At 33.5% G+C, this 27,394-nt stretch overlaps 1 protein-coding gene and 1 pseudogene across 1 annotated transcript in view; one reads left to right on the top strand and one right to left on the bottom strand.

The window, feature by feature from the left end:
- Positions 1–247: 247 nt before the first annotated feature.
- LOC145256357 (IQ motif and ubiquitin-like domain-containing protein) overlaps positions 248–27,394 on the bottom strand; it is a 67,732-nt gene continuing 40,585 nt past the window's right edge. The window contains exons 8-14 of the mRNA XM_080115177.1: positions 24,276–24,486; positions 22,477–22,652; positions 16,362–16,535; positions 13,801–13,977; positions 10,316–10,564; positions 3,240–3,425; positions 248–942 (exon numbers count right to left, since the gene is read on the bottom strand). Coding sequence (XP_079971303.1) covers positions 772–942; positions 3,240–3,425; positions 10,316–10,564; positions 13,801–13,977; positions 16,362–16,535; positions 22,477–22,652; positions 24,276–24,486 — 1,344 coding nt within the window. The 3' untranslated portion in view covers positions 248–771. The remainder of the gene's footprint in view (positions 943–3,239; positions 3,426–10,315; positions 10,565–13,800; positions 13,978–16,361; positions 16,536–22,476; positions 22,653–24,275; positions 24,487–27,394) is intronic.
- LOC145256634 (U2 spliceosomal RNA) lies at positions 27,181–27,349 on the top strand (annotated as a pseudogene).

Below are 27,394 nucleotides of genomic sequence, written 5' to 3'. Positions count from 1 at the left end.
CACAGGTGGGCAATTCTAGGAAAAAAGCTTTGTTTATGGAATTTGTGTTTAGATTTAAGCACAGATAGAGAGTGGGGGGGGGTTGTAACTAAAAGAGTGCTTGTTATGAAAGTTTTGCAGGGGGTAGAACTGTAGATTGAAGCTCCGTCAAACACTTTTCATGAAAATAATGATAGAGTAGAGATAGGCTTGCAGCGTCTCTTCTGTGAGAAAGAGTTTGTAAGCAAGAGAAAACATAACTTAGCACTTTTATCCATTGTGCTATGGATCTTTATGGTCAAATAAAACATTGTGTAAATAACATAGAAGATGAGAACAGTAGTCGGAATAATACAAGTTATCAAAGACTAACTTTGCTTTATATATTAAATATTTAGACAGGTTTCTTTATCTTGATTGGTATTGTCATGATTATTTTTTATGTTTTGCCCTCAGATTTACTTCAGATACTTTGTGTCAAACCCTGAGGATACTCTGATTGAATTCTATTCTCCAGACGTTTATACCTCTAGATCTCCATTTTCAAGGTTAAAAAGTTTGACATCGGTTCCGGAGTTCGACACAAGACATCAGAAGAAAGCAAAGGAACAAAACGTCTGAATAACTATGATAACAACATTCAAGATGAGGAAACCCGTCCAAGTATTCATGACTTTGTGGCATCATTGATCGGGCCAATAAACTCAATAATTTTATGAGCCGTAATGTTGAATATACAATTGGCACGACAGTTTTGAAGTCAAAAGTCTTTTTCTTTTGTTGTTGTAAAGTTTAAGAACCTGACGTCTGCTTGGAGACTGCGGCCTGTTTTTTTGAAACATTGTCCATCAAAGGTGTGAGGTGTTTGCGTAAGAGATTGGCGGTTCTCGGCAGACGCGAAAAATAATTCCTGGCTTGTTGGTGTTTCTTCTGAACTTTATCCACAATGACTTCACCATATGACTGCAAAAAAAATAAAAATAAAATTAACAAAGGGTAAATTATTAAGATAACATAATTTATTTGCCAATACAGGACTTACCTATGCACTAAATCATCTATAGCTTATATTAACACATCAGGGTCTCATGTAAAAAAATATATATAAAGTTACATATGTTTATATAAATGCGATACAAGATGATATAGAAAATTGATAACCAGCAAATCTTACTTCGATGTCCATCTGTATTACTCATTTCTTAAGTTTGAAAGCTAAGAAGTAAATAATCAGCTAAGATAGAATTAGTCTCTGTCTCTCCTAAGTCCATTCTTTTCAAATAAAACCTTGAAGAAACCTCAGCAAACATCTTTTTGTGTCTGTTTTGAATAAGAAGCTAATCATGCAACAAACACTAGACAGGACAGCAATGATGAGTAGAAGTGGAAATCACGTAAAAGACGTATAAATACCGCATGCACGTATAAAGAATTATTTGTTTAATGAAAATATTACACTAGTTAAAGAAAAAAAAATAAAAAGGAAAAGAAAGAAAAAAGAATGTAAAGATGTCTGGCCAGTATCCATTTAAAAATGCCAATCTGCTATCAATCTGTGAGCATAAAAAACCTACTGTCTATGCGTCTCATATCAAGCTGGCCATTATTTTCCTAGGGTATATTACTCTCGGCATTAAACCTTCACGTATCGCATTAATCTAATTTAAAATTTCATAATTTTGAAGAGTGTTCTAACAACTCTAGGAAAGGAGTTGTTGAATTTTATCCTTTCTTCAGATTAATTATACAGTAAACAATACTATTATATATTAAAAAGAAATTGTTTGGTGTCGTATTTATAGGACAGTGAAACCTATTAGGCTAATTCAAAGCTATGCTACTGCTAAGGACCGTTTATTATTGAGCACTTTCAAACAGAATAAAAAGAAAACAAAAACGTAAAGAAAAACGAAAATGCAAAGATGTCTGTTCACCTTAGAAATATCTTACATGCTTTTCTGCTTCAACGATTGTAAGTTATTTATGGGACAATGGGACCTAATGGATTAAGGAGAGAAATCAAATTCTGGATGGCCAAATCCCCAAATCAGAGATATTTCCTAAATCTTGGATGAATTCTCTTTTCTTAGTTTAATATATCTCACCTACAGCATTCTAAACATGCAACCGCTTAATAGATTATTTAAGAGGACAGCTAATATAATATAATTAATTATACATTCAAACACTATCATGTTTGAATATATGGTTAAGTGGCAGTTTTAGTCATTTACAACTGCTTTAAAGCTCCACCGCTCACTCATTTTTCGACCAAATTTCAAACAATTATTACAGTTTATAAATCACCTTCTCAGCTATATTGTGAAAAATTTTTTTTCTAATTTTCGTTCATTAAAAACAAAAGTTATACTGAATTTACTGGTGTTCAAATTCGAGCATGAAAAGTAATATGGTTAAGCTTAAACATGGAAAAGTAAAGGACTAGTTGTTAAAACTGGAAAAGAAAAGGTCAAGATATTCTCATAAAAAATATAATAAATTTATAACTTAAAATATTGCAGCATTAAGAATTGATTATATAATGTTATAAATTGAATTTTAAAAAAAAATTCTGAATGCTGCAATACTTTAAGCTTAACCATATTTTCATGCTCGCATTTTTCTATTGTAATATGGTATATGTATATATAGATGTTTTTATTTTTTTTTGTTAGCGATACTTTTTGAATGAATTCAATTATTCATACGAGATTGCATTTTTACCTAAATGCGAGTTGGGAATAATTTTCCCTTTGACCAATTTGGTATCTCCTTAAATAGGGAGCGGCATATATATTATTTTAAAAATATAATTATCCACTGATACATGTTTCATCGTCTATGACTCAGCCACTCTGATGAGTCGTAGACGATGAAACACGTGTCAGTGGATAATTATATTTTTAAAATATATATATATGGCATAATCACATTAGTACACTGGTTCTTGTTAGATCATCAAAGTACAACATAGACTCTGGCCAGTACAAGATGCGTGACCATTTGGAAATACCAGGTGCTGCTGTATGTAAGAGGACATCAACTGCAAGAATTTCAAAAATCTAACATCATCATCTCTCCTGACATGCGACTGAGGACCGCTTGTGAACTTGATATTCTCTCAAAACTTCCTCCTTTGAAGAAAACTGGTTCAACCTGCCTCAAGTAAATGCCATTGGCTGGAATTGATTAATTCAAAACTGTTATTACCAACAGAGATGCAACAATATCACAAGGAAAGAAAAAATGAAAACGTTTACCTTGTAAATATTCAACAGTTTCCCATGTTTTTCCGCTTCTACGATTGTGACCAGAAGACAGTTCCATGGGGACCAGGGAGTGTCTGCATCCCACCGAACAAATACAAGGTCATAGAGGTCATGCGTGTTACTGATGATACTCTCACTGTCCCAGACCTTTTCGACAAGGTAACGCATGTCGGATTCCTGAGAATTAAAAATCAAAAAAGAAAAAAAAAAATGACATTCTTTTTTATTGGGGGGGGGGGGGGAAACAGTACAAAAATGAAAAAGAATGTTGAGTTATTGAGTAAAACAAAATATAAAGTATGTGGACATTATAAAATGTGGACATTATAAAATGTGAACATTATAAAATATAGACATTATAAAATGTGAACATTATAAAATGTGGGCATTATAAAATGTGGACATTATAAAATGTGAACATTATAAAATGTGAACATTATAAAATATAGACATTATAAAATGTTGACATTATAAAATGTTGACATTATAAAATGTAGACATTATAAAATGTGGGCATTATAAAATGTGGACATTATAAAATGTGAACATTATAAAATGTGAACATTATAAAATATAGACATTATAAAATGTAGACATTATAAAATGTAGACATTATAAAATGTGGGCATTATAAAATGTGAACATTATAAAATGTGAACATTATAAAATATAGACATTATAAAATGTGGACATTATAAAATGTGGACATTCTAAAATGTCTACATTATAAAATGTGGACATTATAAAATGTGAACATTATAAAATTTGGACATTATAAAATTAGAAGTTATTGTGTGTAGCTGATGAGGATGCAATTGCTATTTCAAGCTGAAATATGACAGACCAACCAACCAACCAACCAAGACAGACATTTTTCATATGGGTATTTTTATTGATAGAACACACATGAAATTGTAGTCCTCTTCGAAGTAATATCTTCCGACTGAAATACACTTTGTATTATTTAGATTCATCGGACTACTGCTCTCATCTTGAGTCTGATTTGCACCAACCACACAAACATGCAGATCGATTTCAGACTGACAACAATTGTCCATAACACCAGACATATTGTTTCTCTCTTCACAACGGACTGACCCCTTGGAGTTAATACCACTAGAAAAACAAAAATTTAAAAACTAAAAAAACATCACTGTTTTTTAATCAAATATTTTATAACATTATTTGGTTTTCTAAAAATTTCAAATTAACCTCCAAATAAAGAAAATCTTTTTGGTACAAATAATATCTTTCTGTGTTTGTTAAGAACGACAACCTACAAAGTGCCTTCAATAAGTTTCCAGATTTTTTTTTGCATGGGCACTTTAATTGATAGTACACACATGAAGCTTTAGTCCCCTTCAAAGTAGTCTTTTCTGCCTGCAATGCACTTATTGTACCGTTCCAACAATTTCTAGAAGGCTTCATTGAAGTCCTCTTGAATGAGCTTGTTAATGACCCTTGTGTCACAGCCTCTTTCATCTTCTCGATTGTCTCATAACGACAGCCTCTAAGGTCATTCCCTTGAGCTTTGGGAATAATCAAAAGTCACAGGGATCAAGGTCTGGACAATAGGGAGGGTGACGTCTTGATGCCCATCTTTGTCAAATTGTGGACTCACGCATTCACACAAATCTTCCACATCTTTAGTTCCTCGTAAATAATTGTGTACACAATTCCCACACTGACATCAAACTGTGCACGCATTGTCTCTATAGACACACGACAGTCTTTATCCTTGAAATTCTTTATTTGGCCAATTAACTCTAGTGCTCTGGTGTACTCCTCCTAGACCTCTCATCATTTTTCACAGACTCCCTGCCTCAAAAACTGATGCTCGATTCATGCAAGATGGTCCAAAAGCAGTCAGAAGCATTCCATACGTTTCTCTGGTATTTTTGCCAAGTTTAAAACAGAATTTTATTGCATATCGTTCTTCTAAAGTGTCCTCACGTCTAGATTGCATTTTTGACAAGTAGCTTGAGTAAGGTGTATTCCAACTCCTGCTGTAGTTATTTATTTCAACGTGAAATCATAAAAATTGGTCAGTCATCTCATAAGATGTATAGCAATAACATACTGAATTTTCAAAAGTCTATGACAATTTTAAATGCCTGTACAAATAAGTCTGGAAACTCATTTAAGGCACCTCATATTTTACAAGGTAGTCACTATTTATCAAGGCCCAAAGGCCATTTGAGGATAAGGGTTAATGAATTTGTCAGGAAATCGACGAGACAACACCGTAATGATGGGTGGTGATGAAAATTGCGTTGAATTGATTATTTAAGATGAACTTGTTTATATTAGACTTAAAAAAAAAAACATGTTGTAGTCAACTGAAAAGCAGACCCGTGCTATTGAGTTACACAGATGGACAGTTCTAGGAAAGAAACTTTGTTCATGGACTTTGCGTTTAGTTAAAGACACAGATAACGAGTAAGGGAAATTATTGAATGTGGTTGTAGTTAGACGAGTGCTTGCTGTGAATGTTTTGCATCAGTGAGAGAATATATATTGAAGCTCAGTCCAGATGTTGCCATAAAAATAGTGATAAAGTGTCTTCTGTGAGGAAAAAAATCTGAACAGACTTGAAATCCAAACTTTCACGAAAAACACTCGTCTAGCTGAAACCACTATCAATAATTTCCCCCATTCTTTATCTGTGCCTAAACCTAAATGCACATTCCAAGCAAACAAAGCTTCTTTCTGTGGAACTCTCTTATGTTTCCTTGCTTTCCAGTTGTCTACAATATACCGTCTTCAAGTTCAATGTAAACAAGTTCTTGATTAGCCGTCGCCTTAAATAATCCAATTTATGAAATTTCCCCAACTAATGATTACTGCGTACACTCATTAACTCTTATCCTCCAGTGACCTTCGGGCCTTGATAAGTGGTGATTCCTTTGTATGAAACAAAAAAAAAAAATTAAAATTTTTTATTTTAATTTTATTGCCTCCCCCATGCCGCAAATTTCTTGTATAGTTGAGAAAACAAGGAGTAGGAAGAGAATTACAAAAGCAAGCGGTCCGAAGAAAAAATCTGTTTGAGTAGAAAAGGATTTTGTTGCTAATTGAGTGAGCCAGAAATATTATTGTTGGGAGTGTTCAGTAAGTTCATTGGAGCACATTCTGTGAAAGTGGCGATCTGACAATGAATGGAGCTTGATAGACAAAGTGTGTATATCGAATGCTTACAACAAAAAAAAAAAAAAACTTGCTCCTGACTTCCTGACCACAAATCGAACATAAGAGTTTTTCTCTTTCTGAAGATTTCCAACACTACAACCATTTATCAACACTTTTGTCTTGCCACTCAGACCTTTATGCTCTGAAGCATTCTTTCAAGTTTAAATTTGATGAGTAAATACTTCCCATTGTTTCACAAGCAAGTGCTACGCCATTAGCACTCAACATCTCTTCTGCTCAGAACTGCCTGAACAATGGCCTCCAAGAAACAGATTAAAAGTAAAGGAACCAGCGTGATATTATGAACAGTTTTTTTTTAATGGAAATCGCTCCAGACAAGGCATGAAGCCACTTAATTTAAGGAGCTATGCTATTTCAAGATCAAAATATTGCCGATGATAAGTGTTAGATGGATTTGGGGGTGGGGGTGAAAATCGCTTTAGACAAGACATAACGTAAAGAGTTTAAGAAAAGATAAAAAAACCTTCACAATGATAAGTGTTAGATGAAATAGATTCTGACCCAGAAAACAGCAATTCTTCTCTCTTTGTCAGAAACATCGCTCCTGGAATGTGAGGACTAAATGGAAGACCCCTTCCACCCCAAAGTGTTAGGAAGTTGTAAAAAAAAAAAAAAGAGGAAACCTTATAATGAATAGAGGAAATAAATTGATTATCAGAACAAAGGTAACAGGAAATGATTTTAGTAGAAAGACAATAGGGGGAGGTGGTTCACTGAGGCGCACAAAAGGAAAGCTGAAATAGGATTGTTAATCAAGGTGTGTCACAGTGATTGGGATTGGACCAGATTGGAAGAGTTTTTGTAGGAGGCTGAAGTGAGATGAATTGATCAACTGACGAACATGGCTTCGACAGACAACTAAGATGTGAACGTTAGCGTTTAGAGGGTCCATTTCCATGATGGTGTTGGGTTATAAGTAGATCAGCTGAACGAAAGTATAGAAAATGAGATTAGTAGAAAGCAAGTAACACAAAGACCATCTGAAATAGGATTGTTAATCAAGATGTGACTGGGACAAAAGATTGTGTACGGCGTATGTGTGAGAAAATCAGTGCAGCTGACGAGCAAAAATATTAGCAGTAGCAGCAGCCGTCTTAGCACATATGCAAATTAAGCAAGTGTGCACATGCTGACATCACAAAAAGTAAAAGAGAAAAAAAAATGACAGCACATGGTCGATCAAAAAGAAGTAAAGAAAAATGAGAACCAGGGAAGATGGATGTGTGAAGTTGAAAGCGAGAAAGTGCTAGCTATAGCCGGCGTCAGGTGGTGGGGTGAGCACGTGGTACAATGGGGGAAGAGGCGGCTGGTCACTTTTAATGCATCCAAAACCAAGCTTTTATCTTTACATCATCAACGCTCTCATCCCCATCTGGCATCAACTGAAATGGATGGCTCTAGTCTTGGAGAGGCTCCATGTTCTGACAAGCTTCTGGGTTTGACCTTTACTCCTGATCTAAAATGGAACACGTACATCAAATCTGTTGCCAGGGACGCTGGGAAAATGGTGGGATCCTTCCACCGCTCCAGGAGATATCTCACTACTGATGCAATTCTCTATCTTTATAAAAGCCAAGTACGTCCAAGGATGGAGTACTGCTACCACATCTGGGCAGGAGCTGCTAAAAACAGCCTATCTTGCCTTGACAGAGTACAAAATAGACTTCGTTGTTTAGTGGGGATGCCCTTTTCTCTTCCCTGCCACCTCTCTCCCACAGAAGAGACATTGCAAGCCTGTCTTTGTTTTATCGCTATTTCCATGGCAGGTGCTCGTCTGAGCTCCAATCCCTCGTCCCCCCTCGCCAATCTTTCACAAGAAACACCCGTCTGTCTGAAACTACTGCCAATAATTTTCCCCACTCTTTATCTGTGCCTAAATCCAAACGTAGATTCCATGAGCAAAGCTTCTTTCTTAGAACTGCATGCCGATGGAACTCTCTGCCGCTTGCCTGTTTCCCACCTGACTACAACTTGGACGTCTTCAAGTCCAACATAAACAAACTCCTGACAAACCGCCCCCTTAAGTAAGACACTCTATCAAAACCCCCAATACTAATGATTACTACAATACTATCTCATTGATTACTATACAGGCAATAACCCTTATCCATGAGTGGCCTTCGGGCCTTGATAAGTGGTGACCCCCATGTAAAAAAAAAAAAAAAAAAAACGTTATATGGTAAAGCATTGAAAACGTGCGTGCGAAAAGACTTTTGAAAGATAATGAAATGCATTGTTTTGGAAGAACCACAAACAAATTCATTTCATTTGCACTTTTAAAAATGCTGAGTTGGACTTTTATTTCTTTCCTGTTCTATTTGTTTGTTTTTTGTGATGAAGTATGGATCCGAGTGGTTGGAATGTAATGACATGGTATAAACGTAACGGCCACGTTACAATCGGACACAGAGGTCAATATATTTAGAGTTCATTTATTTTGGAGTGGGAGTTAGTTATGTGACAGTTGATGACGGCTGTTGTTCTGGGCAGATCGAGATGAATTGATGAATTTGATGTCACAAGACTAACGCTTAAAGGGTTGAGGGTATCACACACACACACACACACACACACATATGCACAGAACTTAGAATGGATATCTGCAGAATATGTCAGAGTTTGTTTTGCGTTGTTTTATTTTATTATAATTGAGAACTAGTGCTCGCCCTTGGCGTTTGCCAGTGTATGGGAGAAAACAACACAGCCAGAATGAGAATCAGAAGTGGAAACAAAGACAAAGTGGAAGAAAAATACAGCACACGACGCCGGGTTTGGCAGTTGTTGTTGAGCAAGGGAGCACATGATTTCACAAATGGTGCCATGACCAATATCAACCATTAAAAGTGGAGAAAAAACAAAAAGAAAAGTAAGACAGAAAGAAAGAATATGTAAATTTGCGAAGAACTGAAAGAAATAAAAGAAAAAATGGAGACAAAAAAATTAAAAGACAGAAAGAAAAATATAACGCAAGAGTCACATCGGAGTGAGAGTCACGTGATAGATTTCCACATCAACATTAAAGCTTTCTTTAAATGTGTTGTTCATTTAAACGCTACTTTCAGCATTTCTGTACATTGCTCGAACAATCTCCACTAATCACTTGTTTGCCCATGTGTAATGTCTACCAAACAACATCTCTTAGCATGCTGTTTAAAGCTTTTACTGGATCCACAAAAAACAAAACTTAATCTGCCAGAGTGCATTTTGGTTTCTTTATAAATACTGGATGAGACAATAAAACACAATTGAAAAGTAACAGACTCAGTTCAGAGCCTCGATGTAATCTTACTTTAACATTAAAGTTTAGTCAAGGTTCAAAAGAGAGTTGTCATAAGTTGTGACTCCTTTGTAAAAAAAAAAAATAAATAAATAAAAATAAGGACTGTATTATCGTCAGAATTTTCCGAGCACTTTATATAAAACGTCGGAAGGTGCCGAAATGCTGAGCCGATGAAATTGCAGCAACCAGAAAGAAAAAAAACATCAAAAAATCATTAAGAAAACATTTGTTTGCTATCAGCGGTTTATTATAAAAAACTAAACAAATTCTAGTGCAAAGTTTTTTTTTTCCAGAACGAATAGCCAGTGGAACCCAATACTACGGAGCTGCTTCCCAGCAGACTATAACATGATCGTTTTCAAAATTAACGTTACCCAATTTCCACCATCACTGATCATTATGGTGTTGTCTCACTTGACACTCATTGACCCTTATCCTTGAGTGGCCTCCGGGCCTTGATAAATGGTTATTCTATAGTATATTCTTAAAAAAATACATTTAATCAATGAAGCAACTATATGACATAATGTGAACAAGTTAATGAATATGCAATCTTAATATTGATCGACAACCTTACCTGAAGAAGGAAAGCCACAGTCGAATTATCGTTGTATCGTTCTTCGTTCATTCTAAGAACCTTGAGCATGTGCCTGTAGCTACTGTCGTCCAGCCTGTTTCGGCCTTCGTTGTCCTTCTTCTTGCACGCTTTGCAGCTGCCCGGGTTATTTGCATTAAGATTCAGGAGGAACTGACTCGACTGCAAGTAACTGCCGCAGCTTATACAGAAATAAATCTCCCCGGAGAGTTTGGCCGGTTCAGGAGGCACCTTAAAAGAAAATTGTCTACAATCAGAATAGTTTTTTTGGTTATTTCAGTGCTCGATTGAGCTCCAATCTCTGGTTTATCAGCATAAAACATTCACATAAATACATAGACAGTAAATACCATGGTCCATATGAATTTGTCATGTGAAACTTTCTGGATGTACGTGGCTCTTGTGAACCCGTGTAATATAGTCCACAGCAATACATTTCTCACAAACTTTTGCTTGCTCCTCTGGCAGTGACCGGCAAATCATAGACATTGCTCCCTAATGGTAATCGATATGTCATGTACATTGCCATAAAGTTGCTTCATGGGAGGATCTTGCCAAGATGTATTTAACACTGTTCATAGCATACAGGTGTACGTGCTATCTAGTTTTCTTTCCAATCTTTTGGGAAGTGTCCAGGTCGTAGCACCATAAACAAGGACAGACTCCACCACTGCTCTGAAGAACTGCTTTTTCAGTCTGTCAGTTAGCTTTGAGGTTCATACTGACTGCAGTTATCTAATGCAGCCTATGCTTTTGAGATCTTGAAGATCTGAGGTAGCTAATGGAAGACAGAGAAATCTGGAGAGAGAGAAAGAGAGAGAGAGAGAGAGAGACAGAGTTAGAGAGAGAGAGAGAGAGAGAGACAGAGACAGAGTTAGAGAAAGAGAGTTAGAGAGAGAGAGAGAGAGATAACTGCTGGCCGGCACTTGACAGCACAAAGAACTTTCAACTGTTCCTTTTCTTCACTCAAACACTGTCCAACTTTCTATTGTTAAAAAAAAGTTTTTCGTTGTTTTGTTAAGAGGTTTTGTTTTCACCTACTGTTATCTAGAAGTGTAAGCCATTTTGAGTTTCAGAAACAGTTTCAGATGGTTCGCTGTTACACACAAGTCCTGGGAGGTGACTTGTTTGTAGTAGACAGTTCCACAGAACAAAATATTCTTACCGTGTCGAAACCCGGGAAAAGAACATGTGAAATTGCTCCAGAAAGGGTTTAATATTTATGAAGCAATTCTGGTTTCTGATTGGTTGGTAGCAGAACATAGTTAATTTGATTCGTCAGTTCTTAGCAGCATCTTTTATAAATAGAATCGTCCGACTGTGTGGATCATACCCCATTATAGGAACAAAATATTGCAACATGTTACGTTTTAATTTACTATTAATTGGTTCTTATCCAGAATTCAACCTAGTTAAAAAAAAAAAAAAAAAAAAAAAAAAAAACTAACTAAAACTGGCCCAATTTAAACACTAAACAGAAGACCACTCAAACAAGTAGATGACTTTTAGTATTTCGGCAGCCACATCGCATCGACCAAATAAGCCGTCCACGTCAGAATAGCCAAGGCTTGGCGTGAACTTAATCAACTGAAAGGTGTATGAAAATCTGTTTTCTCGAAAAGAGATTTTGTTTTTCACCCACGTTTTCATTCACTCAATTATTTCTTATCCAGAATTCAACCAAATTAAAAAAAAAAATACAAAACAATTTATAGATGTGAAATGTGTCTCAAAAAATTCTGTTTTGTAATTATTTTACCCCAAACAAAAGTTGATCATGTGGGGGGGGGGGCATATTAACCCTCTTTTGGTTATTTAATTACGAATCCAATCATTTTAGTAAAAGTTCTTATGCTTTTAACTCATAGGTAGGATCCTGATGGAGCGGCCCTAGAAGTAACGATAACTAAGAGGTGACTGCACGCTCTTCAAAGCTCCCAAATTGCCCCCCCCCACCTGTATACAATATTGTGCTTTTTCTAATTTGGTTTGAATAAGTACGTCTAGAAAAGAAACAGGAAACAATAACTCATTACCTTTTCAAGACATACTTGTTCAAAACAAATCAGAAACAGAAAACAATCAACATAATGCTATAAGTACATTCTTATTGAGGATATATAAATACGTGACTTGCTTTTAAAAAGTAAATACAATAAAGCTGATACAACAAAATCATATTGACGTTCTCATTACATCACCAAAGTTAAGCAACGTTGAGCCTGATCAGTACCAGATGGGTAACAATTTGGGAGTACCAGGCGCTGTATGTAGAAGTACGTCAACACTTTCCTATAAGAACTGCAAAAACCTTCTCTGATGAGGATATACATGTGACTGTAGACTGCTTGTGAATTTTATATTCCCATGAAACTTACTCCTTCAGAGGAAATCTGTTTAATCCAACTAGGGTTAGTGCCGCTTCAGTTGGGTAAACAGCTCTGATGTATAACAGTATGTGAGTAAGAAGAAGGAAACTTGATGGCCATGATCCCACCACCACCTTTCCCTCTAGCGATAACAACAAATGAAAAATGTTGCTGCATACCTGGACTCAGGACATCCGAAACAAACAAAAGTATGAACAAATGTCATATATTCACTGCGGACAGTCGTTCAGAATGTTTATTGAGTCCATATAATTTTTAACATTTACTTTTGTCGCTGATACAAGATATATACACACACTGACAGCGAAAAAAACACAACACAGATGATCTATGAAGAAAATATATTGTTTTTAATTCACACTGCCAAATCAACTTTTGATTATAAGTTATTACTGGTGTTTTGACATTTCCGAAGACACGTATGGTGGGATGCGTATTTATGCTGGTGAAGAAGTGAAGTGGTAACAGTCTTTCTCTCTTTCTGACCGACTGACTGTTTTCTCTTTGTGACAATTTATGTAAACATTCCTTTCCTATTGGATTGTTTAATATTTTCTTTTGTCTATTGTTTCAAACCATTTGACTGATATCTTCTCACATATTTCTGTGTCAAATTATGCATTCAGTTAGACAATGGTGGAAAGTCCCACACTCCTTACATAAAATCCATTTGCGTCTGTTCAACCCATTGAATGTTTTCTTCTTGGGGTTGCCTGCTAATAGCTAACACTAAGATCATCCTGGTTATTGAACTGTGATACAAGAATCAAACGCCAATATGAGGGCGACAAAGAGAACAAAACAATAAATAATAAAACAGAAATTTTGAATGGAAAATCATGTTTGGAAAAGTCACTGCAAACTAAATAAAACAAGTGAGTTTGAGTAAAAGGAAAGTCGTTGTTTGGGGCAAAGAGATGTGTTGGCCGTATTCTGCCTTTCACCACTAAAGCCATACCACCTTCTCTCTCCCACTCTGCGCCACACGCTGCCTGTCAAATAAAGATTTTTTTTTTTCATAGATAAAACAATTGTCATTTTCTTTGTTGAGTACGTAATAATGTGTCAAATATTTACCTTAATGAATTTCGCAGATTCAGGATTGAACAATGGCGTCTTGATGTATTGAAGAAAGAGAGTGCCAATCCGTTTACGCAGTCCTTCTAGATTTTCATTTGAAACACCTCGAACAAGCAAATCGGTTTCACGGTCAATCAGTTTAAGAATCTCTTGCGTAAGTTTGCAATCATGTTCCTGGAAGACAGTAAATAATAATAATAATAATAATAAGAAGAAGAAGAAGAAGAAGAGACACTAATAAACACTACCAGGATCTTCAGCCAGGATATACAAATGGAGTTTGGTATGGAAAAGTGTGCACTATTGTAGCAAGATCCCAGGCGATACCAGATGGTCTTGCTTTACAAATAGAGGAAGAGAAGGTAGGAGAGGGAGTCTGATATTTGATCAAGAAAAAAGAAAAATGTCCCTGGGACTTTATCAAGGAAATAATAGATAATAATTGTTCTTTAAGCGGTTTTAATTTCCATTTTGTACTTATGTAGCGATAAGAAGAGGCAAAAATGTCCATAAGATATAAAATATTTCGATGGCAAAAAGAAATAAATAAATATGATAATGAGATTCTTGAGTTTGGCAGAAAAACAATACAGGATCATTTTCTGAAAGAACAATTCAAATATTATGGAAACAATGACTTGGGTTCAAAATGCCTGCTTTGGTGTCTGGGAGATGTTGTCACTTGGGTCCACCTGTTGTATTTAACTACCAGGCCACCAAGCCAGTGATAAGTTAGTTGGACAGATAAATAAATAAAATTGAACCTAGGGAGAGATATGGTCACGAAAGAGAAGGAAGAGTTCACATGAAAAGAGAAAATGAAAAGAAGATAATGGGATGGAAAAGAGGTTCAGAGGGAAAAAAAATCTTCAATATGACAGAGGTGGGAAGAGGCCAGTTTTATAAAAACGATTGGCTTTTTAGAATTAGAGCCTTTTTACTGGCTGGCATCGAGACATCCACATCACTCTCGCCTCGGCTGGGGGTGGGGGGCGAAACCCTCATAAGAGCTAAGTTGAAAAGCTCTTGTTCTTAGCTGGGAAATTGATTAGATGAACTTAAGTTATACAACCTGCATCATGAAGCTCGGATCAAAGAACTCAACTTTAAACAAGTGTAAAATGATTTATAAATAATTATTTTGTTTGGTTTTTACAAAAATTAACCAGAGTTTTTCTTTGTTTCTCGATTGCCAGCCTGAATGAGGATGCAGTTTATTTCAAGTATGCCCTGACGTCAGATGATGAAAGAGATAGACTGGATCCAGCACAAAGCCAGAGTGACGGCCGAAATTGACAATGTTGCCACACGGACTTAGGGCATGCACATTTCGCGTGCCCTGAGCAGCAGAGAGATATTTTCCAGTGACCAGTGAGAGTCTGATCACCCTTGAGGGGTCCACCACTAGACAAGTAAGAATGAAGCCCTGCTGGGTTGCATCTATAGTCCTGCGAGCTGGGAGCGATGAACATAGCCAAGAGTACATCACAAGTATGCTCCTGTGAACCAGGTTAGTAACAGATGCGGCCCGGCCCCCGGACAAGAGAGGGCATTACGGTTATACTATTAGTTATGAGAAAGGGAAAACTGGAGACAACGGAGGGCATGGAATTACCCAACCAAACAGAAATGAGGGCACTAGGGGAACAAGGCGCTTATAAATACCTGGGAGTTCTGGAAGCAGACACCATCAAAGATGAAATGAAAGAGAGAATTGGAAAGGAATACCTCGGGAGAACAAGAAAACTCCTGGAAACGAAATTATATAGCAGAAACCTAATAAAAGTTATAAATACATGGGTAGTATCACTAGTAAGATACTCTGGACCATTTATAAGGTGGACTAAATAAGAACTGAGACAGCTCGATCAGAAAACTAGGAAACTCATGACCATGCACAATGCACTACACACAAAGGACGATGTTGACAGATTTTATGTGAAAAGAAAAGAAGGCGGGAGAGGACTAGTTTGTATAGAAGACTGTGTGCATGACACAAAAAAAAGAATTTGAAAAAAAACACAAAACACAGAAAGGATAATCATCGCAGCAAGAAATCGACAAAACAAAACAGAGATAAAAGATAAGACGAGAAAAGAAAAATCGAAAGAGAAAAAACTCCACGGAAGATTCATAAGGTTGACAAAAGATGAGAATAACGAAAGTACTTGGACATGGATGAGAAAAGGACACATAAGTCGAGAAAATGAATCCCTAATAAGTGCAGCACAAGATAACTCGATAAGAACCAACCACATCAAAGCAAAGATCGATAAAACACAAGAAAACAGTAAATGCAGAATCTGTGGACAAAGAGACAAAACGATAAACAATATAGTAAGTGAATGCAGCAAACTGGCCCAAAAGGAATACAAGAGCAGATACGACCAAGTGGAAATATTAAGGAAAACCCTTGAATGCAGAAACTAATACAAATGAGTTGCAACCACTAACCGGCCACACATAAACTGCAACAGAAGTAAAACAAAAAGACAGATCAACATCAAAAGAAACACATGGATTCGCCATCAAATGTAAGAACAAATATGGGGACCAACCTGGACAGTGTGCTTTAACGTGAGAAGAATATCAAACCGTTCATCTTGCGTGAGGTATTTCATATGGATACTGTTATAGATATCCCTTAATTCTTTCGCACGTGTGGTGTATGGGGTTTCGATTAACGTTGGTAAATTGTCGTAACGCGATTTGATCATCTTCGGAGCAGAAGTCTGTAAAACAAAAATGTAGAAATTAGTTTTTTTATTTCTTCAGACAAAAATGAATGAAACAGCAACAGCAACAATAATAATGATAACAATCATAAAAGATTTTGCCATCCGGGCAGTTCATTAGGTGAAGATTTAGGAAGCAGAAAAGTTTTATTAATTACTAGGTGGCCAGAAAGTGAGTGCTCATTTTACGTCAAATTTATATAGGAAAGTGATCTCTCACTTTTTGAAAAAGTAATTTTTCATATCATGAAAACTACTTATCCGCCCCAAATTTAAACGTAATATTCGTTTTCAGCACCACCGAAAACCATTAAAACTCGTCATTTTAAAGTTTTGGGGGGAGTTGGAAAGAAACTTGACGTTGACCAAAAAAATTAAGACCTGATTTTTTGTGGTCTTATACGTTTAAGCAGTCTTTATAAATAATATGAAAGAAGAAATTTTGAAAAAAAAAAAAATTAACATTTTAGTGTGGGGGATAACTTTTCTATATAAATTTAACGTAAAATGAGCACCCACTTTTTGTCCACAAAGCAGTCAACCAGACATGTCATCTCTAGCATTTTTTGAATTTAGTTTTTTTGTGGTCGTGGGGGGGGGACAGGAATTACATTTGAAACATAAAATAATGATAAATTTAATTAATTTTATGAAACCATTCTGTACTTTCACCTAACAATTTTATAAACAGAATGAATCGCAAAATATGAGAAATTCAATTTTTATTTTGGGGGGGGGGATTAAATTAAAAGTATACAATAACGAAAAATGTCATTTAATTGTTTTTGGAATTAATTTTTGGTAGATCTTTTTTTTTCTTTTTTTTTTTTTGCGATCGCACGGACATTCGCTGCTATTTTTATTGAAACAAAAGTTGTAATGATTTATTTTTAATTATCTTTTCTTTGCAAGGGGGGGGTCTTCCTAGTGCTCAATATCCGGAGAATAGTTTCTTCTCTTTGTAACCCTTCTGCTGAAATATCTGGTGGAGAGGGTATCACATACTTCTTTTTTTGGACGATTATATTTACGTGTTTTCATCCGTTCTTTTATTTTTGTTGTGCGGGTATCCGCGTTGCCCATGATGAAAATGATTAGTATACAGGTGTGTTTCAAACAGAACTTCATGTCAACCCAGGCAACGCTGGGTACCCATGCTAGTATATATATATATATATATATATATATATATATATATATATATATATATATATATATAGGGTACCCAAATAGACACTGAAGGGTTTTGAACTTAAATAGATTCTTTATTTTTTATGATATCTTTCTGTAATTTTAACACAATCTGATAAAGACATTTGAAAATTTAAAAAAAAATACAAAATTTAAACAATCTTAATTTATGAAAAATAATGTTTTTTAAATGTCGCCCATTTTCAGCTTCGCATATTTGTGCTTTTTCCAAAACATTATTCATGACAGATTGCAGAATTTAACTCAATTATTTCTTTCCTGATGGTTTCCTTCAATTCTTGCAGAGTTTAGAGTTTGTTAACGAAGCCGCTTTCTTTAAGATATCCCCACAAAAAACATCATATATATATATATATATATATATATATATATATATATATATATATATATATATATATATATATATATATATTTATTTAGGCAGCATGTTTTCATTTAGATAGACATGTTGAACAGTATGGAGTGTTTTTGCTTAATTGTCTTTTTTTTTTATAATTTCTCTATTTTTCTCATTTCATTAGTCATTCTGATATGGTCGAATTTGTGTAAGAAAGTTCTACAGTCGTTTTCATCCATCTGTTTTTTTTTTGTTTTTTTTTTTGCAAGTACTTCCAACTGATTTTCTTCAGTTTTTGATTAAATATATATATATATATATAAAATAGCACTTTTTATATATATATATATATATATATATGATAGCACTTTTTATATATATATATGTATATATATAAAATAGCACTTTATATATTCATATATATATATATATATATATATATAAAATAGCACTTTATATATTCATATATATATATATATATATATATAAAATAGCGCTTTATATATGTATATATATATAATAGCACTTTATATATGTATATATATATAGCACTTTATATATGTATATATATATATATATAAAATAGCACTTTATATATGTATATATATATATAATAGCACTTTATATATGTATATATGTATATATATATATATAAAATAGCACTTTATATATGTATATATATATATATATATATAATAGCACTTTATATATGTATATATATATATAATAGCACTTTATATATGTATATATATATATATATATATATAAAATAGCACTTTATATATTCATATGTATATATATATAAAATAGCACTTTATATATATGTATATATATAATAGCACTTTATATATGTATACATATATATAATAGCACTTTATATATGCATATATATATATATATATATATATATATATATAAAATAGCACTTTATATATGTATATAAATATATATATATATATATATAAAATAGCACTTTATATATGTATATATAATAGCACTTTATATATATATATATATATATATATATATATATATATATATTTTTTTTTTTTATTACATTTTCACCCCAACCAAGGCACATTGCCACTTTGGTGTAGGGGCTACTATCAGGGGAAACATCTACTGGGGTACTATGTAGGGATTAGGGCAGCGAGATGTTGGTTCACGTTGCACTTGAACTTAAGCATGTCAGTACAGTTGGGGAAGCAGTGACCTGGAATGGAATTCCAAAGTCTAGCAGTTCTAGGGAAGAAACTACTGGAGTAGAAATCTTTTACATCTAGGGATCTCTACAGTGTGGGGGTGGGATTTTGCAGCTTGTCGGGTCTGTCGAGGGTGTTCACGTCGTGGGGGCGCAAGTGCTTGCAGTTCTTCAGAGCATTCACCATTATAATACTTGTAGAACAGGCAGAGGGATGCAACGTTTCGACGATGGGACAGAGGCTGAAGTTTAGATGCCAGTTTAGGGCCTATCAGATTTGCGACTCTCTTTTGAACCCTGTCAAGGAGCGAGAGACTAGCAGCCGATGCACCGGCCCAAATATGACAGCAATACTCCATACATGGGCGAATAGTGGCCTTATAGAGGTACAGGATACTTTCGGGTGTTAGAAGTTTTCTAGCACGGTAGAGAGAGCCCACCTTCCTGGCAATGCCCTCGGTGTAATTGTTCCAACTCATATTTCCTGTAAACGTTAGGCCAAGGAGCTTGAGAGACGTACTCTCAGATAAAGAGTCGTTGGCCATTGCTATAGGTGGTAGAGAAGGTTTCTTGTAATTATTGAATGAAACCAGTTTTGTCTTGGTGGCATTGAACGTTACCATCCATTTTTGTCCCCATTCCACTACTGATTGGAGGTCATCCTCTAGTGTTTCTGCCATTACTTTAGATATATGTTCATTTGTTTTCCTGTCGTGCCTGCTATAGAGTGTGGTGTCATCAGCATATATACCCATCTCAGAGGCAATCTTGTCGGGGAGGTCATTTATGAATATCAGGAACAGCAGAGGTCCAAGGATAGATCCCTGGGGCACTCCCGCATTTATATCATATTGTTTAGATGTACGACCGTCGAGGACAACCTGGATTTTTCTCTTATCTAAGAAGGATTTAATTATGTTAAGTATTCTACCAGTGATACCGTAAGATCTAATCTTCCTGAGGAAACCCTCATGCCATACCCTGTCAAAAGCCTTAGATATATCTAGAGCTACCACTCTGCCCTCTCCCGCTTTGTCCAGTGAATGGTATATGCGTTCAGAGATTACAGTGAGGATGTCTGCCATGGAACGGGCTTGTCTAAATCCATATTGATGGTCGGTCAGAAGTTTAGCATCTGTAAGGTGCTGGACTAGAGCATGGTTAATTAAGGTCTCAAATATTTTGGCAAAAAGTGGGAGGAGGCTAATAGGGCGATAATTTAATGGGTCAGTTCTTTCGCCAGAATTCTTGAATACTGGTACTACAGAAGCAGTTTTCCAACAGCTCGGAAAGCAAGATTCATTAAGGCATTTGTTGTAGAGTTTGGAGAGAACTGGAGCTACTTCGGCTGAGCACTTTTTTAATAGCACAGCTGGGATAAGGTCGGGTCCACATGCTTTGGAAGTGTCAAGGTTTTTTATGATACCATGCACCTGAGCAGGGATGATTTTCAGATCGTCTAGCGTGGCGTCTGTCCGCATAGGAAATTGAGGTAGGGGGTGGTTTAGAGGGTCCAGTGTGGAGTTTGAGGCAAACCGACTGGCAAGCATGTTAGCCTTCTCGGTTGCTGAGCAAAGAACCTCGTGATTGTTGGTTAGTGGGGGAATTAAAACAGCACTTTATACATATATATATATATATATATATATATATATATATATATATATATAAAATAGCACTATATATATATATATATATATAAAATAGCACTTTATATATATATATATATATATAAAATAGCACTTTATATATATATATAATAGCACTTTATATATATATATATATATAATAGCACTTTATATATATATATATATAATAGCACTTTATATATATATATATAATAGCACTTTATATATATATATATATATATAATAGCACTTTATATATATATATATATATATAATAGCACTTTATATATATATATATATATATATATAATAGCACTTTATATATATATATATATATATATAATAGCACTTTATATATATATATATATATATATATAATAGCACTTTATATATATATATATATATATATATAATAGCACTTTATATATATATATATATATATATATATAATAGCACTTTATATATATATATATATATATAAAATAGCATTTTATATATATATACATATATATATATATATAAAATAGCACTATATAGATATATATATATAAAATAGCACTATATAGATATATATATATAAAATAGCACTATATATGTATATATATATATATATATATATATATATATAACACGAAAATTACATAATTGTCGATGCAATAATTTATTTTAACCTGATGGTATTTTCAAGCATCTAAACTAGACAATTACATTTTTGATACTGAGTATCAAAAATGTAATTGTCTAGTTTAGATGCTTGAAAATACCATAAGGTTGAAATAAATTATTGCATCGACAATTATGTAATTTTCGTGTTATATTTTTATGTTATTGCTCTGTTTACCACATTGAGCTCTCATACCCGGATTTCCTCTGGAATTATTCCATTATAACACACTATATATATATATATATATATATATATATATATATATATATATATATATATATATATATATATATAAAATAGCACTTTATATATATATATGTATATAACTACTTAGTTTACTCACATAAAATTAATATACGAAAGTATAGATTTATGCGTAAACATTAAGTATACTTCAAAAGTGCTCAGTACGTAGGTAGAGCTAGTTAGTAATTTATAAAATATATATGTCGATTAAGCTACACTGAATATTCCGCGTTTCATCCACTCTCGGACTCTTCAAACTTATGTGCAAATTCTGTGGTTGTTTATCGTTTTTATATGCTCCTCAGAATTCGCGCATAAGCCTGAAGAGTCCTAGAGTGGATGAAACGTGGAATATCCAGTGTAGTTTAATCGCCATATATATTTTATAAATTACTATCTATATATATATATATATATAGGATGGTTACGGACTCTAGCACTTAAAAATCTTATTACTGTTTTCAAAATTTAAATGATTTATCTTTGGCTGTTCAGCTCTTATATACAGTGCTTCCAGTATTTTCATGTTTTTATTACGTTTGGATCCATGTGAATGATTTTCATGTTTTCAGGTAGTGTTTTTCTTAATTGGGAATATATATAAGAAGGTTTTGTAAGAATCAAGAAACATTCAAACAAATTCTGACCTTATGAAGAAAACGTTCTATAAGTTTATCTTTGTTTTCAGTATCTGCTTCCACTCTGTGTCTGCCAATCGCTGCCAGATGCTCTGTCTCTTGGTTGAGTAACATATACAGGGCTGCCTTCCGTTCGCTGCCAGTCATAGTGGAATTGATACGGGCAATCTCTTCTAAGCGCCATCCTGTAAAGTGAAGAAAAGAAAACTGAATTAAAATATAAAGCTACTGAGGGGAAGGCAGTCCAACTAGGAACTGATGACGTGTATCTTAAATTGGGTAACTCTGAGTTGTCTCCCTTTCATTGACTGTTTTTATGTAAAAGGCAATGTGTCTTTATATATGTAAAATGGCCACAAAGATGCAACACTTATGCAGTGATGGGACAGAGGTTGTAACTTGGTTGACAGTGCTGGACCTATTAGTTTGGAGACTCTGAGATTTTGAACTTTGTCTAAGAGTGAGAAACTAGTGGCAGATGCACCAGCCTTGATGTGGCAACAATATGGAGAGAGATATCAAAATTCACATCTCAAAAGTATGGGCTGCATTGGATAAGCTGTGGTCAGTATGGACTACAAGACAAACTGACAAACTGAAAAGGCAGTTCTTCAGAGCAGAGCTGCCCTTGTTTACGGTGCTACAATCTGGACACTCACCAAAAGATTGGAAAGTAAGATAGACAGCACCTACAACCGTATGCTATGAACAGTGTTAAAAATATCTTGGCAAGATCAGCCCACAAAGCAGCAACTTTATGGCAACCTATCTACCATATATACTACCGTCAGGGAGTGACGTCTACAATTTGCTGGGAAAGGGATTGAAGCTCTGTTGACAAAGTGGAAACTATTAGATTGAAGACTTCTTTCTGTCGAACTTGGGAATCTGCACAGAATTTCGAACAGCGCCGTTTATTTAATCCACCGTGGTAAGTTTTTAGTTCTCTCCCACTGCAAGAACTTAGACACCAGGGTCCGAAAAGTGGGATTGAGAAGTCAGCATCCCACTTGAGTAGGATCACTCTGACCTGCACAAAGTGCCTGAGCAGCTCCGTCAGCATTCCCCAGTGAGGGTGCCTCAGATGATTAGCAATAAACTAACTGCCCCTCAGAGAAGAGAGAAGGTAAGGCCTGGGAAGGTGGATCTCCTAGAACTGCACAGAACTTAGCTCCCACCGCAAAAGCAACAGGGATCGAATCATTACAGGAATGGTCTGATCTCTGTTGATTTGGATGCCCCGGATAAAAAAATTCCTAGCCAGAGCATGCGCAAGAGAAACAGCAAATGTGGTAACATGCTCTCGTTCCGCCAGTCATGACTGAGTAAAAATCATAAGGAATTTGTTATTGCTGTTTGAGTATTGCCTACACTGAAGATTGAACCTTCAACCTCCAGAACTTTGCAACTGAATTTTACCAGGTACTTCATCCATATGGATTAAATAAAGGGTTATGTTTGAAATTCCGTGCAGATCCCAAAGTTCGACAGAAAGACCCCCGAGTTCAACAAAAATACACCTGAAGCAGGGTGGAGGTTACAGCGTTGTGAAAATAACAGTCAACATGTGAACAATAGTTCAAAGAATCCAAATAATATGAATAATTGATCCTCATCTCAAAAATTAAAAAAACGTTAATATTTTTATTGTAATTATGATTTTTTTTATTGTTGTTGTTGTTGTTGTTGTTGTTGTGGTGGTGGTGGTGTACACACTAAGTGTAGTCACACACGGCAGCATCATTATTTAAGAAAAAAAAAAAATTGTTCCGAAAATGTATCAAATGATCAAAGATGGCGCCACTCACTTTCTAAAGCATTGTAGAGAGTGTCAAAATCGACGCCAGTTCGTGGGTGCATTCTGCGTTCAAACTCAGCTTTGATCCGTTTTTCTTTCTCTTGTTTCCGCTGGAGATCTTGCTGCATCTCAAATTCAATCCGTTTCGATTTCTTTAACATAAGTCGTTTCACTTTCATTTTGGCCAGATATCGGCGTAAATAGGTTTGCAAGATGATCACCTAACAAAAACACACACACAAAAAATATTTTTTTTATTAAAGAGAGGTTTGGAGTTTAGAAGACGGTAACAACGCAATGTAAGACTAGTAAATACTAGCAAAACACGTAGAAATTCCATGGTAGTTGAAAATTTATAAAACATATGGTACTTGTACAGTTTAGTCAAGACATTAAAAAATGTAAATACCGAAAAAAAAATAAAAATAAATTGTATGCATCTGTTATAGAACGAAGTTCTCCGAAAAAAAAAAATTTCACTTAATTTCATCAAGTAGTTTTTTTTCACAGCGAAAAACCCGTTTTTATGAGAGCGCATTGAAGGTGGCCATCTTGGATTTAAAAAAAAATTTGTTTGAATTTTAGAACTGCCAAAGGGAGATAACTCCAGTTAAAGCGCTGACACCCCTTCCCATCTTTAATACTAGCTTTTCTTCCTAAAAATCGAACATTTTGCTCGGTATCATAACAAATTGTTTTTTCGCTGTAAAAAAAAACAAAAAAACTACTTGATGAAATTAAGTGAAATTTTTTTTCGGAAAACTTCGTTCCATAACGGATACATACAATTTAAACTTTTTTCGATATTTTCATTTTTTAATGGTATATCATTTAAATTAATATATTAAAATATTTTTTTAAAATTTTATACAATTATTATCATTTACATTAATATATTAAACTATTTAAAAATGTCTTAAACAATTAATATCATTTAAATTAATAGATTAAATTATACAAAAGAATTTCTTATACAATTTATATCATTTAAATTAATATATTAAAATATTAAAAAAATTATACAATTATTTTCATTTATATTAATATATAAAATATTTAAAAAATTTATACAATTAATATCAATTAAATTAATATATAAAAATATTTTTTAAAATTCTTGTACAATTAATATCATTAAAATTAATTTATTAAAATATTATTAAATAATTCTTATACAATTTATATCATTTAAATTCATATATTAAAATATTTTTAAAAATTTCTAATACAATTTATATCATTTAAATTAATATATTAAAATATTTTTTAAAATTTCTAATACAATTTATATCATTTAAATTAATATATTAAATATTTTTTAAGTTTCTAATACAATTTATATCATTTAAATTAATATATTAAAATATTTTAAAAATTTTTTTATACAATTTATATCATTTAAATTAATATATTAAAATATTTTAAAAAATCTCTCATACAATTAATATCATTTAAATTAATATATTAAAATATTTTAAAAAATTTCTAATACAATTTATATCATTTAAATTAATATATTATAATATTTAAAAAAATTCTAATACAATTTATATCATTTAAATTAATATATTAAAATATTTAAAAAAATTTCTTATACAATTTTTATCATTGAAATTAATATATTAAAATATTTTTAAAAATTTCTAATACAATTAATATCATTTAAATTAAAATATTAAAATATTTTTAAAAATTTCTTATACAATTAATATCATTTAAATTAATATATTAAAATATTTTAAAAAATTTCTTATACAATTAATATCATTTAAATTAATATATTAAAATATTTTAAAAAATTTCTAATGCAATTTATATCATTTAAATTAATATATTCAAATATTTAAAAAATTTCTTACGCAGTTTATATCATTTAAATTAATATATTAAAATATTTAAAATATTCTTATACAATTTATATCATTAAAATTAATATATTCAAATATTTAAAATTTTCTTATGCAATAAAATAAAATACGCATCAAGTGTGCTTGAAAGCCAAATCACAACGAAATATTATGAAAATAAACGAATATTTTACTTGTCTGAAATTTATAACAAAAATATATTTCAGAGCTAAACTCCATCTTCAGTATGTTGTTTTCTTTTCATTTTTTTTTCTTTTCTTCTTCCTTGCCATTTTGTAAAGTTGGAGAAAGAAAAATCTGTTTGTAAAGAGCTGCGCGTTGTATCTCACCGAAGACAGTGCAGCGTGCCTTCTTCACAAATTTGGCAAAGAACTCATCAACTACAACACAAATTGGCACCAAAAATTTCAAGAAAAGGGCTGCTTATGCATACCTAAATCACCAGGACGGCCATCAACCGACTCGACGTGTGCAGAGTCACAGGCGGCGCTCATATTGAACATTTATGAAAATATGTTATAGAACCAACAAATATTTGTACTTTTCTTTGTAAATTTAACCAATAAAACTTATGACCTTCAACATAAAGTGTATTTAGTTTCATTAAGATCCATTAAGTAATTTTCGAGATATGGACACTTAGAATGAGGTCAGCCATTTGGGAACACCCTATATATATCCAGAGTTGAACAAGATACACATGAGGAAGATCGGGAGTTACACTGGCCAAAACGTTGTGCTAATAAAGTTATCCAAAGAATTCAAATAAACTTATTATTATTATAGATTTTTAATAAATTTTATCAGATTTCAATTTCTTGGCCCTTTTGGCTAAGAACAAAGTGTAGTATCTGTTCTAATGCTACACTTTGACACTTAGAATGAGGTCAGCCATTTGGGAACACCTTATATATATCCAGAGTTGAACAAGATACACATGAGGAAGATCGGGAGTTACACTGGCCAAAACGTTGTGCTAATAAAGTTATCCAAAGAATTCAAATAAACTTATTATTATTATAGATTTTTAATAAATTTTATCAGATTTCAATTTCTTGGCCCTTTTGGCTAAGAACAAAGTGTAGTATCTGTTCTAATGCTACACTTTGACTATTCTATTAACAGTCAGTTAAAGAGAAATCTTTCAATACTGAAGCAATTCTTATTTTTGTTTCAATTCAGAATACCCCGTTTTGGGAAAACTCAAAAAGCAATTGCGTTGAGAATTACTATTACTGAATCAATGATACAGTTTTCAGTA

Source organism: Euprymna scolopes, chromosome 32, assembly GCF_053919585.1.
Source record: "Euprymna scolopes isolate OS-2025 chromosome 32, ASM5391958v1, whole genome shotgun sequence".
NCBI classification, from domain to species: domain Eukaryota; kingdom Metazoa; phylum Mollusca; class Cephalopoda; order Sepiida; family Sepiolidae; genus Euprymna; species Euprymna scolopes.
The sequence above is the reverse complement of the archived record's forward strand: the minus strand, read 5'-3'. Positions and strand labels throughout refer to the sequence as shown.